The sequence below is a fragment of the Cetorhinus maximus genome, chromosome 4, assembly GCF_964194155.1.
Source record: "Cetorhinus maximus chromosome 4, sCetMax3.hap1.1, whole genome shotgun sequence".
NCBI classification, from domain to species: domain Eukaryota; kingdom Metazoa; phylum Chordata; class Chondrichthyes; order Lamniformes; family Cetorhinidae; genus Cetorhinus; species Cetorhinus maximus.
This window is the reverse complement of record NC_135882.1, coordinates 112,900,792-112,916,202: the sequence shown is the minus strand read 5'-3', so window position 1 is coordinate 112,916,202 and position 15,411 is coordinate 112,900,792. Positions and strand designations below refer to the sequence as shown.

The 15,411-nt window shown below is 39.6% G+C and overlaps 1 protein-coding gene across 1 annotated transcript in view; it reads left to right on the top strand.

Annotated features, from left to right (window-relative positions):
- The window catches only part of myom1b (myomesin 1b), a 210,909-nt gene that overhangs the window by 155,720 nt on the left and 39,778 nt on the right, over positions 1 to 15,411 (top strand). Inside the window, exons 31-37 of the mRNA XM_078540637.1 lie at positions 1,786 to 1,824; positions 1,920 to 2,025; positions 2,307 to 2,470; positions 4,305 to 4,341; positions 7,878 to 7,900; positions 8,457 to 8,512; positions 8,931 to 9,146. Of these exons, the coding sequence (XP_078396763.1) occupies positions 1,786 to 1,824; positions 1,920 to 2,025; positions 2,307 to 2,470; positions 4,305 to 4,341; positions 7,878 to 7,900; positions 8,457 to 8,512; positions 8,931 to 9,146 (641 nt within the window). The remainder of the gene's footprint in view (positions 1 to 1,785; positions 1,825 to 1,919; positions 2,026 to 2,306; positions 2,471 to 4,304; positions 4,342 to 7,877; positions 7,901 to 8,456; positions 8,513 to 8,930; positions 9,147 to 15,411) is intronic.

The window sequence follows — 15,411 nt, the reverse complement described above, 5'->3', positions numbered from 1 at the left end:
GCACTCGGACTTGACCAGGTGCTACTAGTGATCTGTTGGAGTTAAGTACTACGATGAAACACTCTAAAGTAGAAAATATTATAAGGGCAATTAAAATTAAGGAAGTTAAATCTGGATGAAGGCCCAATTAAGTTCACATCCTAAGGTGACACGAAGAACAGTCATTTTTAGCGATGCTTCACATGCTATTCTCCTGATGTGTATTCTATTGCAGCTGGCTTTATAATATTTCTGATAGGTGAGGATGGAAAATATTGTCCTTTAGCTTGGGAAGCAAAGAAAATTAAAAGGGTTATTAAATGTACTCTGGCTGTAAAAAAGACTGGCTGTTGTGGCAGCAGCGGATATAGGATTCAATTTGTCCAGTACTTTAAGTGAGATTCTATACAATAGGCACACTAAAGGTAGTATACCCACTGAATGGAATGTAGAAAATCACTCTTTGTGTGATAATATACACTCTACAAAAAGCGTGAGTGAGAAAGGTTATGGCGTGACCTTGTTGTCATGAATCAATACCCTTGGAGAGAAAGGAACCTCTAAAGTTAAATGGGTGGATGCAAGACACCAACTATCCAACAGTGTTACAAAAAGAAATGCATGTGTAAAGAAATTGTTAGGGGTCCTAGAGGGTATCTTGCAATGTAATGCTTTGTACAGATGATAGTGGTGCTTGATGTAATTTGTTTTGAAATTTTGGTTTTGCATATAAGCTCCTATTTTTTATTTCAAGTGAAAGGTGGGAATCTGTTAATTGTATGTTGATTGTTTTTAATTGTATGCAGGCAGTGGGCATTAACTGGGGATTCATTTGTGCTCCGATAAATAGGAACAGACTGAAACTGTGGTTGAGTTAGGATGTGCAGTTTAGTAAATAAATGCTTATAAAAATGTGTGAAGATTGGTTTTATTTCTATTCTTCACTACCTGGGTTTTTGGAGCATAACAGGGATCTCATAAGTATATTTAAATATGGTCCAATATTGCAATTAGGATTCCATCGCAATTCTAACTAAGAGGTGCCCAATGCCAGGCCCATCAGTAAAACCATGCAGCAAGCAAATCCAAAGTCATAAAAGGCCCAGAATGTTAAATAATTTTTAATTCTACCTTTCCTACATTCTGGAATCCCCGCTTGACTTTGTAAGAAACCTACACTTTACAAGGTCATTTAAGTAGAAGTAAAGTGTTCAGAAGCAGACAGCTGCTAAGCTGGGAGTTCCTATATCCGCAGGCCATGATGGACTTGATATAGCATCTACACCCAGTGACACAAAGAGTAAGGGCCTTCAGGGAACTTATTAAAGGAAAATTAACATTGTTTTAAAGTTGCTCAGCATCATTATAGGTTTGAGATTGTAAGAAACCTTAAAACCAAGCTTAAAAAGATGATCAGACTGTTTCAGATGGAACTACTTTCAAGGCGTGGTGAACATACCAAATGGGCTTCCCAGGTCTGAAAAAAAGGGACATTTGGCTTTGATATTTACAGGAACGCACAATTGAAAGGAATTCATTGAAATCAATGTAAATCCCGATCTGCAAGCCAGCAATTTTCTGACCAGTGCCCTCTGCAAATGCTGTTCCACAATTGAAATGCCCAGAAGTTGGTCAGCTCTTATATACAGAGGGGAAGGGGGAGTTATTATCAAGAGTCAGGATGTGAAGCAGAACACATCTGAATGCACCATTGCAATCATGAAATTTAGGGTAATTGTGATAGAAAAAATGTCACTGTAGTCATGAAGTCTGCCATATCAAACTTGTTTAACCTTAATTTTGCAGCTTTCGGTGATGTGATAAGTGAAGTTTGCCGTGCAGCTGGTAAGTGTTCTCAGAAGAAGCCTTGCACTATATTTTCATCACTCTCTGGTGCTTATAAATTGAGTATAGAAACTGTGTTTCTGTTAACAATACAGCTCAGACTGCAACAGATCTGAAGGTACAGAGTACAGAACATGGTATCAGAGTCTACTCCTTTGTTTCTTACTACTTGGACGATTTAAAGATCATCTGGTACCACAAGTAAGAGATCACTTTCTTCAGTACATTTGACACTCGAATTTGGGAGCAATGTACGTTGGAGGAACTGACCTCCATTTCCGATTCACGAACCCACACTCCCACATGTGTGACTCACAAAACCTACCGCTTTTCTTTATTTTGTTTTCACAGGAAAAGGGTAGAGAGGTACAAGGTTTTGTGCCTGTTATTGGAACTATCATCTTATTAGATTGTGAGGAAGCTAGAGCTAAAACACGTCCTCAAGTGTAGATTATTTTATAATGCCTACTGTCTTTCTCCAGAGACACAAAGCTTGCGTCCACAGAGAGAGTGAAGAGCGGTGTTACAGGAGAGCAGCTCTGGCTGCAGATTAATGAACCCACCGAGAAGGATACAGGCAAATACACTCTTGAACTCTTTGATGGAAAAACAGGACACAAAAAATCAGTTGAATTATCAGGGACAGGTAGGAAAAACAGATTTACTTCTATTCATGTTTTTTTAATATTATAATAAAGTTGATCCATCCATGTGTTGGTACCAGCCCAGCAGTTCTGTGGGAAGACTTTTGACAGCAGATTCGGGAAAAACTTCAGCTCCCCCATTGTTGTAGCACATTCCTCATATATATGGGTTCAGGAAAATTTACACATTGCAGGCCGGTATCTGTGCCGCTTTTGTCTAAATAAATGAACCATAATATTATGACAGCTAAAATGAACAAACAGGAGTAAGGCACTTTGTGCCACATTATAGTAGTTTTCGTTTTTGTGACTTGAGTTCTGTTGTCAAAGGGAACATTTCCTCTTTCCAATGTTTGCAAAGTTCCTCAGGAAAATGTGTTGGAAATAATCTCAACGTCTTTCTGGTGGACATTTGATTTAGAGAGACTATGAGCCTAAAGAATGTAATAATCACATAGGTACAGACAGGGCTTTACCAAGTTGAGATTGAGACCTGTTGAGGAAGCTTCTAGTCCATGCTGTAATTGAGCTGAGAGTGTGGAGAATAAAAGCATTGCATTCCTCTGACTGATATTGCTCCTCTTTATAAGTGGGAACAATTCCTAACATTAGAAACAAATGAAAAGTGATAGTGGTAAATATAAGTACAGTAAACTTGCTTGATGAGTGAGGTTATTCGTTTCATATAATGATTCTATTCATCAATAGAATATTATTGATGAGGATAATGGTCTAGAATTTCGTCTTTTGATTATGGATGGGTGAAAAAATTAACCTCTGCCAATTGGCTACAAGAATAAAGATATTATGCAGAGGTTTGTGAAACTGTCTCCTGGGTGATGATGGAATCATAAATAATAGTTATATAGTATGGATGCCATCTGAGTGTTATTATCTAGAAATACCATGCACAGACTGCTTTAAAGCTACTTTGTGGATAGAGGGCAAAGTTTAAAACACCTAACAGTCATTTATTATGTATGAAAATATTTTTTCGTATTTTGTTAGTTTTATTGATATTAAAGGATGTTTAATTGCTTCTGACAAGTACAGTAAAGCACCAGAATTAATGCTACTTATAGGCTTCTGTTAAGGTTGAACCATTTGCTGATTCTAATCCACTACACATTGTGCCACGCATTTCAAATTCCACAGTATGTGACGCTTATTAGCACATCTAACTAGGCGAGGACTGTCAAAACCAGGAGTAGGTAATTCAGCTAATTGAATGTGCTCCACCATTTTGCTGACCATATTACACTAAAGCACTTTCCCTCACTTAGATCTTTCCATAACATCTGGCTTTCCGCCAAATTAGGACAGGTAAATGTCCTATTCTAAGGCCTTAGCTCTGTAACCAGTCGTATTAGGAGATAGTCTTCAATTACAATGGTTTTGTATTCATCAGGGAGGTGCTTAGCCTCGGTTTGATGACTTCAGTTTTATCCTGATTTCATATCACGTGGGCATGGAAGTTGTATCCTATAATTTTATGATGAATTAGTGCAGCACTATAGACCCTCAATGGACTATACTCTCAGTTATCAAATCAGAGGTGTGACCTGTGAAAAATTAAATCTGATAGCAGCAGTGGCGATAATATAAACATATTAGGTAGATTGTCAATTTGTCGCCTGGGTGTAAATTTGGCGTTGCAGATTGACAGCTCTTTTGAATTGATAGGAATGAAAATCAGACAGTTTCTATGACAGGCAGCTGATCTGCAAAGCCAGTTCTTTATCAAGCAGGAAATTGAAATGGTTTTCATTGCAATGTAGTTGGTGAACTAATGTATCGCACATTTAACAACCACTCCTGTCTCTCTCCTTCTTAAAGTATTTGATGAAGCCTTCGCAGAATTCCAGAGGCTGAAGTAAGTACACCAATTTTACTAAGAACTGTTATTGATTCCTTGCTGGAGTATGACTCCGCAGGCAAAAACAGAATTACCTGGAAAAACTCAGCAGGTCTGGTAGCATCGGCAGAGAAGAAAAGAGTTGACGTTTCGAGTCCTCATGATCCTTCAACAGAACTAACAAGGTTAAGGTTCTGTTGAAGGGTCATGAGGACTCGAAACATCAACTCTTTTCTTCTCCGCCGATGCTGCCAGACCTGCTGAGTTTTTCCAGGTAATTCTGTTTTTGTTTTGGATTTCCAGCATCCACAGTTTTTTGTTTTTATGACTCCGCAGGTGCTGGTTTCCTTCATTCCCTATGTGTGATCTTAGATAGGGTATGACAAACATACACTTTGTATGCAAACAGGCACTTTTTAGAGTTCAAGCTAATGCCAAGCATAATTTAAAAATGTTAAGTGAGTTACTGCATTTCATTTTTTAATGCATTGAAAACATATCAAACCCTTAAGGCATTTTCCATTAAATTTACCTGCAATATCCATTTTTCCTGTAGGGGGTGTTATGACACTGGTTTTGCAGTGCTACTTGCTAATGTTAGGAACATCTCACTGGAGTAGATCGGCCTGCAGCAGTTTTTGAACTCTTTTCCAGATTTCGGAACATGCAGTTTCATGTAAACGTTTTTAGAGGCTGTTAAACCATTCCAACAACTCATAAATCTATGTTTATAACTATGCCCACTCTCTGACCTAAATAGCCATCATTTCAACTTCTCACAAGTATTCAACTGGTTATTCCCTTGGGCTACTAATTGTGCTCTGTCACAACAATGTGATAACCTTTTGCGTTCCTGCACCTCACAGTCATTCAGCAGTAGGGTAACCTTAGCCAGTAGAGCCACCCTGTGAAGATGTCTCTTCCCCCTCCCTAGATCTAGTTATCTCCATGCTTTCTAACCCTGCTTGTCTTTGGTCTTGACTCTCTCTCTCTCTCTCTCTGTGAAATGTCACAGGCAGTTAAGCAATATTTCTTGAACATTTCTTATTTTCAATGCTGCTGGCTTAATAATTTCTCCTTTAATATTCATATCAAATCAGTCACTATTTATGGAACTGTGCACATTCTAATGGCCTAATGGTAGTGAAAAAAGAAATTGTAAAAGACAGCAGATTGGCAGTCATTGTAAAATTTGCTCAATTTTTCTTATGATGAAATTGCAATCCGTTCCGTCAGGTTACCACCCAGGCAGTGAAGGTAAAAATTAGCCCCAGTATAACTAAAGCAGGAGCATGGAAACTGCACTGCTCATCCAGGGAAACCCATTTAGGAAAAGGCCAGTCCACTATCTGTCAATAAAGGAAACTTTGGCTATTCCTGTAATTGTATCACGTTCTTCATTTTGTAAAGTGGATTAAACAACTAGATGCAAAAGCTAATACATTCACAACATGTGTTCTTTTGCTGGTAACGCTTTCTACTGCATGCTGTAAGCATGTGGCAATTCTCCATATTCTAACAAAACTAATGGCAAGTAAACACTATAAAAAGATAAAGAGCAAGAATTACATGCCTAGTCTGAAGCGATCAGAAGAAGGCTCCCATGTAGCCCTATTATTGAAAGTGAGATGAGTAAAACAGAATGGAAAGTTATTCAGTAAGCTAAATGTTACTCAATCTTTATGCAGTAGGCCACTTATTAGATAAGTCTGATAAAATAATAGCCTCAAAAGTACACAAGTCCTGCAGAATATAAATTCAGGCATATTTAAATCACCAAAGCATTAACTTAATTCTTCTTTTGAACAACATAAAGACTGACAGTAGATTTCAATTATGAGTCTCATTACAACTATATTGTGCCCTCAATTTGGTCTGTTGTTTTAAACAATTTTCTAATTTTGGTTGCGTCTGATGCATATGCAAATGGTTACCTTTGTAATGGAACCAGAATATGCTAGAAAGTATCTGTGAGGAGCAAAGACAAATGAAGCGTTGAGACAAAGTCAGTCTTTCATTCAGTCTTGTCCTCTGTGCATTGGGGCAGGTTGAGAGATTGACCACTCAGGCAACTTTTAGGAAAGCAATAATCTGGTAGGTCTATTGGAAATGGTTAACCATAAATACCATTTATTTTCCCTACTTTTAGAATTGAAAAAAATTATAAAGGAATGACAATGATTTAAAATGAATTGTAGCATACCAATTTTCAATGTACAAACGAAAAATTTGGGGGACAAACATGCCTCTTGACCAATTTAAAAATTTTCTCAACATTGGACGGGCCGTGGGGTAGGGTGGGGGAGAGAGGAGAAAAGGGGAGGCATTTGAAACAAACAATTCTAAACTTGCAACCTCCATCCCTCAGATTAGATAATTCAGTAGTTATTCAGTCCTAAGTCCATCTGTTGTCCATGCACATGTATTTTCAACAGTTGTTGTTAGATAGTAGTTTGAAGCAACAGCACATTCAATTTTTCACTTCATAATCTTAGGGGAGGCGGTGGTGTGGTGGTATTGTTGCTGGACTAATAATGCAGACACCCAGGGTAGTGCTTTGGGAGCCTGGGTTTGAATCCCACCATGGCAGCTTATGAAACCTGAATTCAATGAAAATTTGGAATTAAAAGTCTAATGATGTTGTAAAAACTCACCTGGGTCACGGATACCCTTTAAGGAAGGAAATCTGCTGTCCTTGCCTGGTCTGGCCTACATGTGACTCCAGGCCTACAGCAATGTGGTTGACTGGGATGGGCAATAAATGGTGGCCTAGGCAGTGATGCCCACATCCCATGAACAAATAAAAAGAAAAGCCCATGCTCAGATAAGCAAATACAACACATACTGGAGATTGAGCCTGTTTGAATGATCTACTCATATGAGCATTCAAAACATCAGACTGGAAAAGATTGCTGGTTTATCTAGCTTGTTGCATATAAGGCCTTGAGTATCACATCAAGAAACTCCCTTAGGCTGCTGTGTAGTCTCCTGGGTAAAACAGATCAAAAACCCAAGGCCACTTAGGGGGAAGGAAATGTAGAACATTTGCGATTCTTTTAGATGATTACAGTATCCACAACAATGTAGTATTTAGGACCTGCTTCTTGTAGAATGTGGTCAGTGTGTTAAGTAACTGGATCATCGGGGAAGCACTGCACTGTTTTTTATTGGTTTATCATAGATCTTGCGGTAACAGTAAATCAGTAATAACTAAAACTAAAGCATTTGTAAATAAATATACTCATTTCACAGAATTGTCATTTGTTACCAATGTATTGTGTTTGTATCTTGTTTTATTTAAAAGTCTCAAACGTTTCTGCATTTAGTCAGTTAAAAAAAATCAGATAACATTACCACCCTGATTACTTCTCATTTCTCCTTTTTCAATACCACCGATAGCAAAATCGAGCGGATGTCTGTTTTTATGGTATCACTGTTTTGGTGATATCAAAATATATTTATAATTCTCAATGTGTATGCATAGAATTGCTTCATATGCACATTAACATTTTTTGTTTTAATTTATTTTACTTTTTTGAATTTTTAATAAACAGACAGGCTGCAATCGCTGAAAGAAGTGAGTATCATATTCTCAGGTATTTTTAAAAAATATCAAGTATTTTTATATAGTTAAATTGCAGCTTTAATAAATGGATTGTTGAGGTAACTGGCATAGTTGTATTTAAAATTGTCAATCTTTTCTGAGGGTATAAATTCAATATTTTCTCTAAAAATTCCATAATTTTACTGGACTGTGTATAGGAACATCAGGACAGGAGGATGCCATTTAGCCTTTTGAACCTATTCCACCATTCAATTAGACCATTTCAATTACAAACCCGCAGCTTTGCAATTCTTTTCCAAGATACCCGTGCAGGGGCATAAAAATGTCTTGTGATTGACTTACCCTCCAATATTTCACAGTCCCACATTGGAAAAACACTTAACTCCCACCTGGGCTCCCCCCAAAGTGACCAAGTTGAAAGTGGGAATTAAAATTGCTTTTTCCACTGTCTAGTTCTGACCATGTTGGGTTACTATGGCACTTATAACTGTGTCATTTTGTATCAGGAAATCTGCACTTTAAGATGTACCTTCATGTTGTCATGCCTAAGAGAATTTTTTTCTGTTAGATCGTGCTCGTGTTATCGGAGGTTTGCCTGATGTTGTTACAATCCAGGAAGGAAAGGTAAATAAAAGCAGAAAAATGCTGGAAATACAACATCTGCAATATTTTCCTTTTTTAAGGGAGGGTACATGTCGTTAGACTGTTGGCTGACAAGTATGATGCTGTTCTACATTTTAACTGTGGCCTTTTAGCATAGAATACAATGAAACAATTTGAGGGCAGAAATTTTGCATTACATTTAAGAAATTTGATTGGTATTAATAATTCCTTATCATAGAAGATATTTAACCTCTAGTTTTTGAATGATCAACAGAAAATCTTGAGAGCTAATTATAAAATCTAATCCTTGTTTAAGCAGGTGAACCACACACTGAAATAAATAAGATGTTTTAGAGTTTAAAGTAATTACATTTTACAGTTTAATGGCTCATTTGCAGCTTGTTAAGAAAAATGACTTTTTTTTATTATTTCTTTTTAGGCACTTAACCTTACTTGTAATGTCTGGGGAGAACCTGTTCCTGAAGTTTCCTGGCTGAAGAACGACAGGGAGCTGCTGGGAGATGCTCATCTGATACTGAAGTTTGACTCGGGAAAGTTTGCTTCCTTCACTGTCACCGATGTCAGAACTGCGGACTCTGGCAAATACAGCATCCTCGTAAAAAACAAATATGGCACAGAGACGGGTGATTTTACTGTAAGTGTGTTCATCCCTGAGGACGAAGAAGAGCAAGTTGAACAGGAAAAAACAGTAAAGAAAAAGTGAGGCAATTGTATTGAGGAAGATAGCGAGCGAGCAAGCTCTGGCTAACATATTATCGGCAGTGTGTAAGTTTTGTTGTGGAGGTTAGTTTATTGTTACTTGAAGAATGAAGGTGAGACTGGAGGAATGGTTTTCAAGCAGCAGTTTTTAAGACTTTCATTGGCTCTACTAAACTAGTCACTGAGTGCATCTGAAGCATTGAGAATAGAATTCCTGTAGATAGGTTGTTAGCCAATTGTTTCTTTTTGTGTCCTAACTTTCAATGTGAACACCAAATGATGTTGATGCTGTAATCAATAAAATCCCATAGCAATACATGAATAAATGGTGCACATATCTTTCACACTTACCTCCACCTTGTTCCACTGTGTTTTCTTTCAAGGAATGTTGTCACATTTGTTTGTTTGTCACTTCTTTCTAATTCATCAGCTCCTATGTTGTACTTAAGATTACAGTGTCACTTGCCCAACTCAACTTTATCCATTGAAATTAATAATACTCCTACACTACCAGGTTCATATTGGAACGAATCTTGTATGGTTGCAATTCAAGGATAGCTCTATTGTAGTATAGTCAAGCAATAGGTTTCTGTTTCACCTGTCTCCAGACAGCTCCAAATTCATGACTTAAAGTCACTACTCTGCCATCTTTGATGGGTTCTTTGCGATTAGATTTTTAGGTTTTTCAGCGTGTTGTCATATTTAAGCATATTCAGACATTGAATTAGTTCCTTGAGACAGCTTACTGAGTGACTCTGAATAACTTGAAAACTAGGAACTCGGCTCCTGCAACAAAGTGTGCATAACTGTTACAAGAAGAATAACTCATGCAAGCCAGTGATAGAGATTCAAATATGTTAATTGATTCCATATTTCAGTAATAGATTAATTGGAATGCCCAGAAGAGACACTGTAATTTTAACTTGTTCAACTTGGGAGCAGCAGTGTGCACAAATGCATCTGAGTTAACACTTGTTTGTCACTGGTAATCCCTTGTATGAATAAATTTAAGCAATGGTATTTATCCTCCAATGGTTTCTTGTGGTAAATCTGGTTTAGCCTACTTGCATGGGTACTTCACATAAATCACACTGAATTGAGAGTATTTCGTAGGCAAGATGACAGCTTTAAAACTTCAAGAGAGAAAACATTGATGGTTGTTATATTAACTCATCTCTTGATTATTAAACCCATTACTGACTTCACTCCTATTACTACAGCAATGATTTATTCCAGCCACAGTGAGGCACAGGTGCTTCTTGATGTGAAAACCTTACTAAACTCATTCTTTATTGATTATGCAACACATACACTTTGCTGTCATTTTCACATACGTGCACTAATATTTCTTTATTGTTCATGGGCGAAACTTCAATTCACATGATTTTGAATGTGCACTAAGTACAGGATGTAGAAAGTAATTTTTGTCAAGATTTAGAAAAATTAATTAAAGGATTGAGGCAGTGATAATTACCTAAATGTGCATTAATGAATCTCTACAAGAATCATTAGTAAAAAATAAACAAAATAATTTCAAAATTGTACTAAGTAATATTTATATAATACGTACATATCTTGGGAAACCGGTGTTACCTTGAGGCATGGTGATGGGATCAGACAATTGACTTCCGCCTGAATACTGTACTTAAGTCATTAAAATTAGGGCTGGGATTTTCCAGCCCCATTGTGTTGGGATACGCCACAGGAGATTTGGTGGCTCAGCCAAAAGTCCATTGACTTTCGGCAGGATTGGATGATCCCAGCGGTGGGCGGGGCCATAAATTCCTGCCCTAGGTGGAATAAGATGTGATTGCAATAGGTAATGGACCCAAGACCCAACTAGGGGACTGCTTTCATGGAAATAGAATTATCAGTGTTTGTTCACAATAGTTATTTAGCATTAATTCCCAGAAATTGCTGGAAGAATAATGGCAAGTTGACAGTGCACACTAGTGGGTAGGATTTAATTCCCCACCCCCAAGAGCAGGCTGGGAGGTGGTAGGGATGGTGGGAGGCATAAAATCAGGAGGAAGGGCCCATTGCATTCCCGACTCCCTGCCGATTAAATCCGGGGAAGCGAAGGTCGAGGCAGCCAAGTTATGGGCACTTAAGTCTCTTTTCCCTCTGCTTCTGATACTTTATTAGTGGTAGGTCGCCAGATACACCCTGACAGCCTCCCTGCAGGCTTGAAGGGAAGTGCCCTCCTGGTCAGACATCATGTGCCTCATGGAGGGCCCCCCATCGGCAGCAAGGGCTGCCCCTGCTGAAAGAGCTTCCCGACCGCCACAACATCCCCTACCTCCCCTCACCAGGGTCTGCCTGACTTGCCCCAGCAAGCTGCCCCACTCACTTGTCTTTTGGGGCCTCCATCATGGCTGTGGCAGCGTTGCCACCAGCTTTTCAGCTGGTCAACAAGGGTCACCATTGAGGTCATTAAATTAATGTGTAAGTAACAATTTGTGGCAAGGAAGAGATACGTGATGAATTGCAGATCATCACAAATTGCAGGACAACTTGCTCATAAAATCATGACCTTGCCATCAGTCTCCCCCTGAGTATCAAGAGATTGCTGGTAATCACAAAGTAACCTTGTTGCAGACATTTGGTATTTCATGGGAAGAATTTTACCCCCGTTGGGGGGCAAGTGCAGGAGCGGGTCCAATTGGCGCCCCCAATGGGGGCTGCGCCGCCATTTCACTTGGGTGGGCCGATTAAGGCATGCGCACTAAAGAGCACACTGAACTCCCTGAGGCTAAGTGCTGCCTCAGGGAGATCAGCTCAGGAATAAAACTTTTAACGTAAATGCTTAAAAAATTTCCCTGACATGTCCCCTCATGTGACATTGACTTAAACTCAAACCTTTATTAAAAATTTAAAATCCCTCATGAAACTTCATCCCACCTGTGGGTGAGGTTTAATGCTTTTTCTGAAGCCCGCCAGGGCTCCTGGCCTGCCCGCCAACCCTAAGGTTGGATGGGAAGGTCCATTAATTAGGTTAATGACTTTTCAAATGGCCTCAATAGGCCATTGACCGGTCGGCGGGCGCACGGATGATTCAGCTGCGCCCCCGCCGACCTGAAAATGGAGATGATGCGGGGCGACGTTGGGAGTTCCACCTGACGTCATTCCGTGTCATTTTATGCGTCGGCGAGCGGGCCCCGCCCCCCACTCGCTGACGTAAATATCCTGCCCCATGTTGCAACTGCTCTGGTAAAGTGATTTATGGTCCTAACAAGCCACTCAACTTTGGAGAACAATTGAAACTCTGAAAGCTCATTACTGTAGCTAGTAAATTTTTCCTAGAGATAGTTAAAAGTTAAAATGCTTACATTTTTTTTTCGTAATTATCCTTTCTATCTCCTTTTTTCTATTTCTCTTAATCCTATCATCCTTTGTCTCCCCTTGTTTCTCTTTCTTTATCTAATTGGATTCTAATTCACATTAGTTCCTTCTCCATTATTCATTCTGTTTCTTTCTATGTCCTTAAATTTAATTGGATAAGGAGATAGACCATCTGACCCAATATCCATCAGGTCCCAGATACACCGTTGACCTCACCACACCATTACCAATTTGCATTTCCACTACTTTGCGGCTCAAAAATAATATGGCCTGAAGAGACATTAAAAATCCAATTCATGTTACTCATTTCTACAGCAATTTCTGGGTTAATGTTTACACATACTTCTATTGTAATTTTGTATCTCTGTGGCAATCCACCATTGGCAATGTGAAAATGTTCACTTAGGTGATTTTTCAGAATTCACCTGTATTGGGAGGATGCAGCAGGTGATGTGATTGCACCACCTGCTCGATACCAGTAGAGCTAGGCCTCAACCATGGGTCTTGCGATCGGTGAGCTGCTGAGTGCTTGACAAGTGTTGATGGGTAGTTTGCTGGTCCAAGGGGATGGAAACTCTGATGGTTCCATAGCAGTACTGAGCCAGAGAAAAATAATAAAGGAGGGTCCATTGCACTTTCTACATTACACAACAGTGACTACTTTTCAAAATGTACTTAATCAGCTGTAAAGTGGTTTGGGAAATCCTAAAGTCATAAAAGGCCCTATATAAATATAAGACTTTCTTTTCTCTTTCACTGAGCAGTCAGTTCATATCACAATCTTTCGTGGGGTGTAGCGGAGTATTTCTGCTCCCTAAGGCCCCACAAAATTGCATTTTTAGGTGTTGCTTTATGAGTAGCCTCCAGTGGTACTTTTAAAGACCACTGGTTAGGACACTCAAGCCCAAGTAGTAATAGGAGCAGCTTACATGCATGATCCATCTATTTGTACTGAAAATTACAAGTAGAGTCCTTCAACCAGCATAGATACCTGATTTGTATAGTCAAATAGGCCCCTGCCTATTTCAGTCAGGAACCCTGGTCACTGATTTGCGGGGGTTGTCTGAGGTGGCTAAGGGCTGTTGTTGTTCTGTTTACACTGTGTGTCACACCATTGTGTCAGGTTACGAGTGTTCCACAATTGTCTAATCATACTGCAGAGACCATTGAAAGGAAATATTTGTGTAAATATTCATGTTACTAAATTTATTGGGGTTACTTTTGTTCCACTAATTTGTCCAGCAGCAAGAACCCATTGGCTTGTGGTTGAAACCAGCAGATGTGGGAACTATTACTGTGCTAACATTCGTTGTCAGCTGTCCCTCAATTCGAGGGTGACGTTTACTCAGGGTCACAGGTTTCTGCCACGGGTCTTTATATAATTGAGCAGGCACATGCGACAGGATGTTCAATCAGGCATTGGGATTATGAGTGTAAGATTTGTTTCCTTTTCTTTCTTTCTCTGAAGTCACTTTGCCTCACCATTAAGGCATGACAACTGGGGAAACGATATACAAGTGGAAAAGTTGATGGACAGTTTGTCACCATTCTGAATGATTGGTAGCAAGGCTCCTCTCAGTAATTAAGGTCAATGCTGTTGCGCTTCAAAGAGGCTTTCAGAATGTCTTTGAAGTGTTTCTTTGTCCTCCCTGGAACATGGAAAATTTGAGAGTTGAGCGGACAGGATCTGGCAGGGGAGGTGCTTTTCGGCCATGTCACTGATACACATCCAGCTCTGGTTGCAGTGCTAACATTAAGGGGGAGCTTTCAGCTTCTGGGGCAGGCAGCGGGGGCAATGGATGGATTATATATGCTGTCTGATTTTGCTTTCTGTTAAAGTCCATATGAGAAATTGCAGTTCCTTCCAGACAGAACAGGACTTAGGTTTCATCACATGGCTATTTCCTTTGGTTGAGACACCTGCTTTAATCAGACTGGAACTGCTTGAATATATGCAAATCACTTAACTAGAACCCCTGTGTAACTATAATTGTCTACTGAACCAAGCGCCTGCCTGCTTTCCACCTGCAAAACACCCTGAAAGCTCTCCCAGCTGTACAACTTACCCGATTGCCAGCCTGCCAACTCCATGTTGCCTGATTTTCGGAAACCCAATATGTGAACTGCCTCTGGACACCCATTTTGGGAACAAAGCTATCAATGGGATGTTAATGAGGCCTGACCATTAACAAGGAGCTGGCCTCCACTGCAGCTCTTGGGCAGGTGACCATTGAATCCTGCCATCTTCCTGCCCAAGAGTGAAAATTCCCCATCTGGGGAATGGAAAATCCAAGCAGGATGTGCAACAGGTGGTTAATGTGATGCTGCCAGGTTTACGTTCCTGTCAATGTTGAAAAATTATGATGTTGACCAATAATGGATGGTTGGTAATATGTGGACTATCCAGAGTATTCCATTGGTCATTAGCTAGAAACAATGTAGTTGAATCTAATTGATAGAGTCAGGGAAGAGACAGCTATGTTTTGCAACCTTTGCATCGCACAGGCAGATCCAAATAGTCAAGTCTGTAATGAGGCTCACTAGAAAATGAAATATCATTAATCTAATTAAGGGTCATCCTGATTTCTATGTCTAATCAAAAACATTGGCCCAGATGCTTATGGGGAGGGTGCTGATGAGGTAAAAAAAAGGTCAAGAACCCGGCAAGGTCAGGAATGCGGAGGTCCTCCACAAATTTAACAGCAGGATGCCAATGGGCAGGATGGAAATATCAGCAGTTGCAAATCACAGCCGGGGTTCTTGGGGATGGTCGTTTGCAATCAGGTGTCAGGAGAGGCCCAGCAACTGGGAGGATTGAGGGGAGGCCTACATTTGGGGACGGGGATAGCACTCCTGTT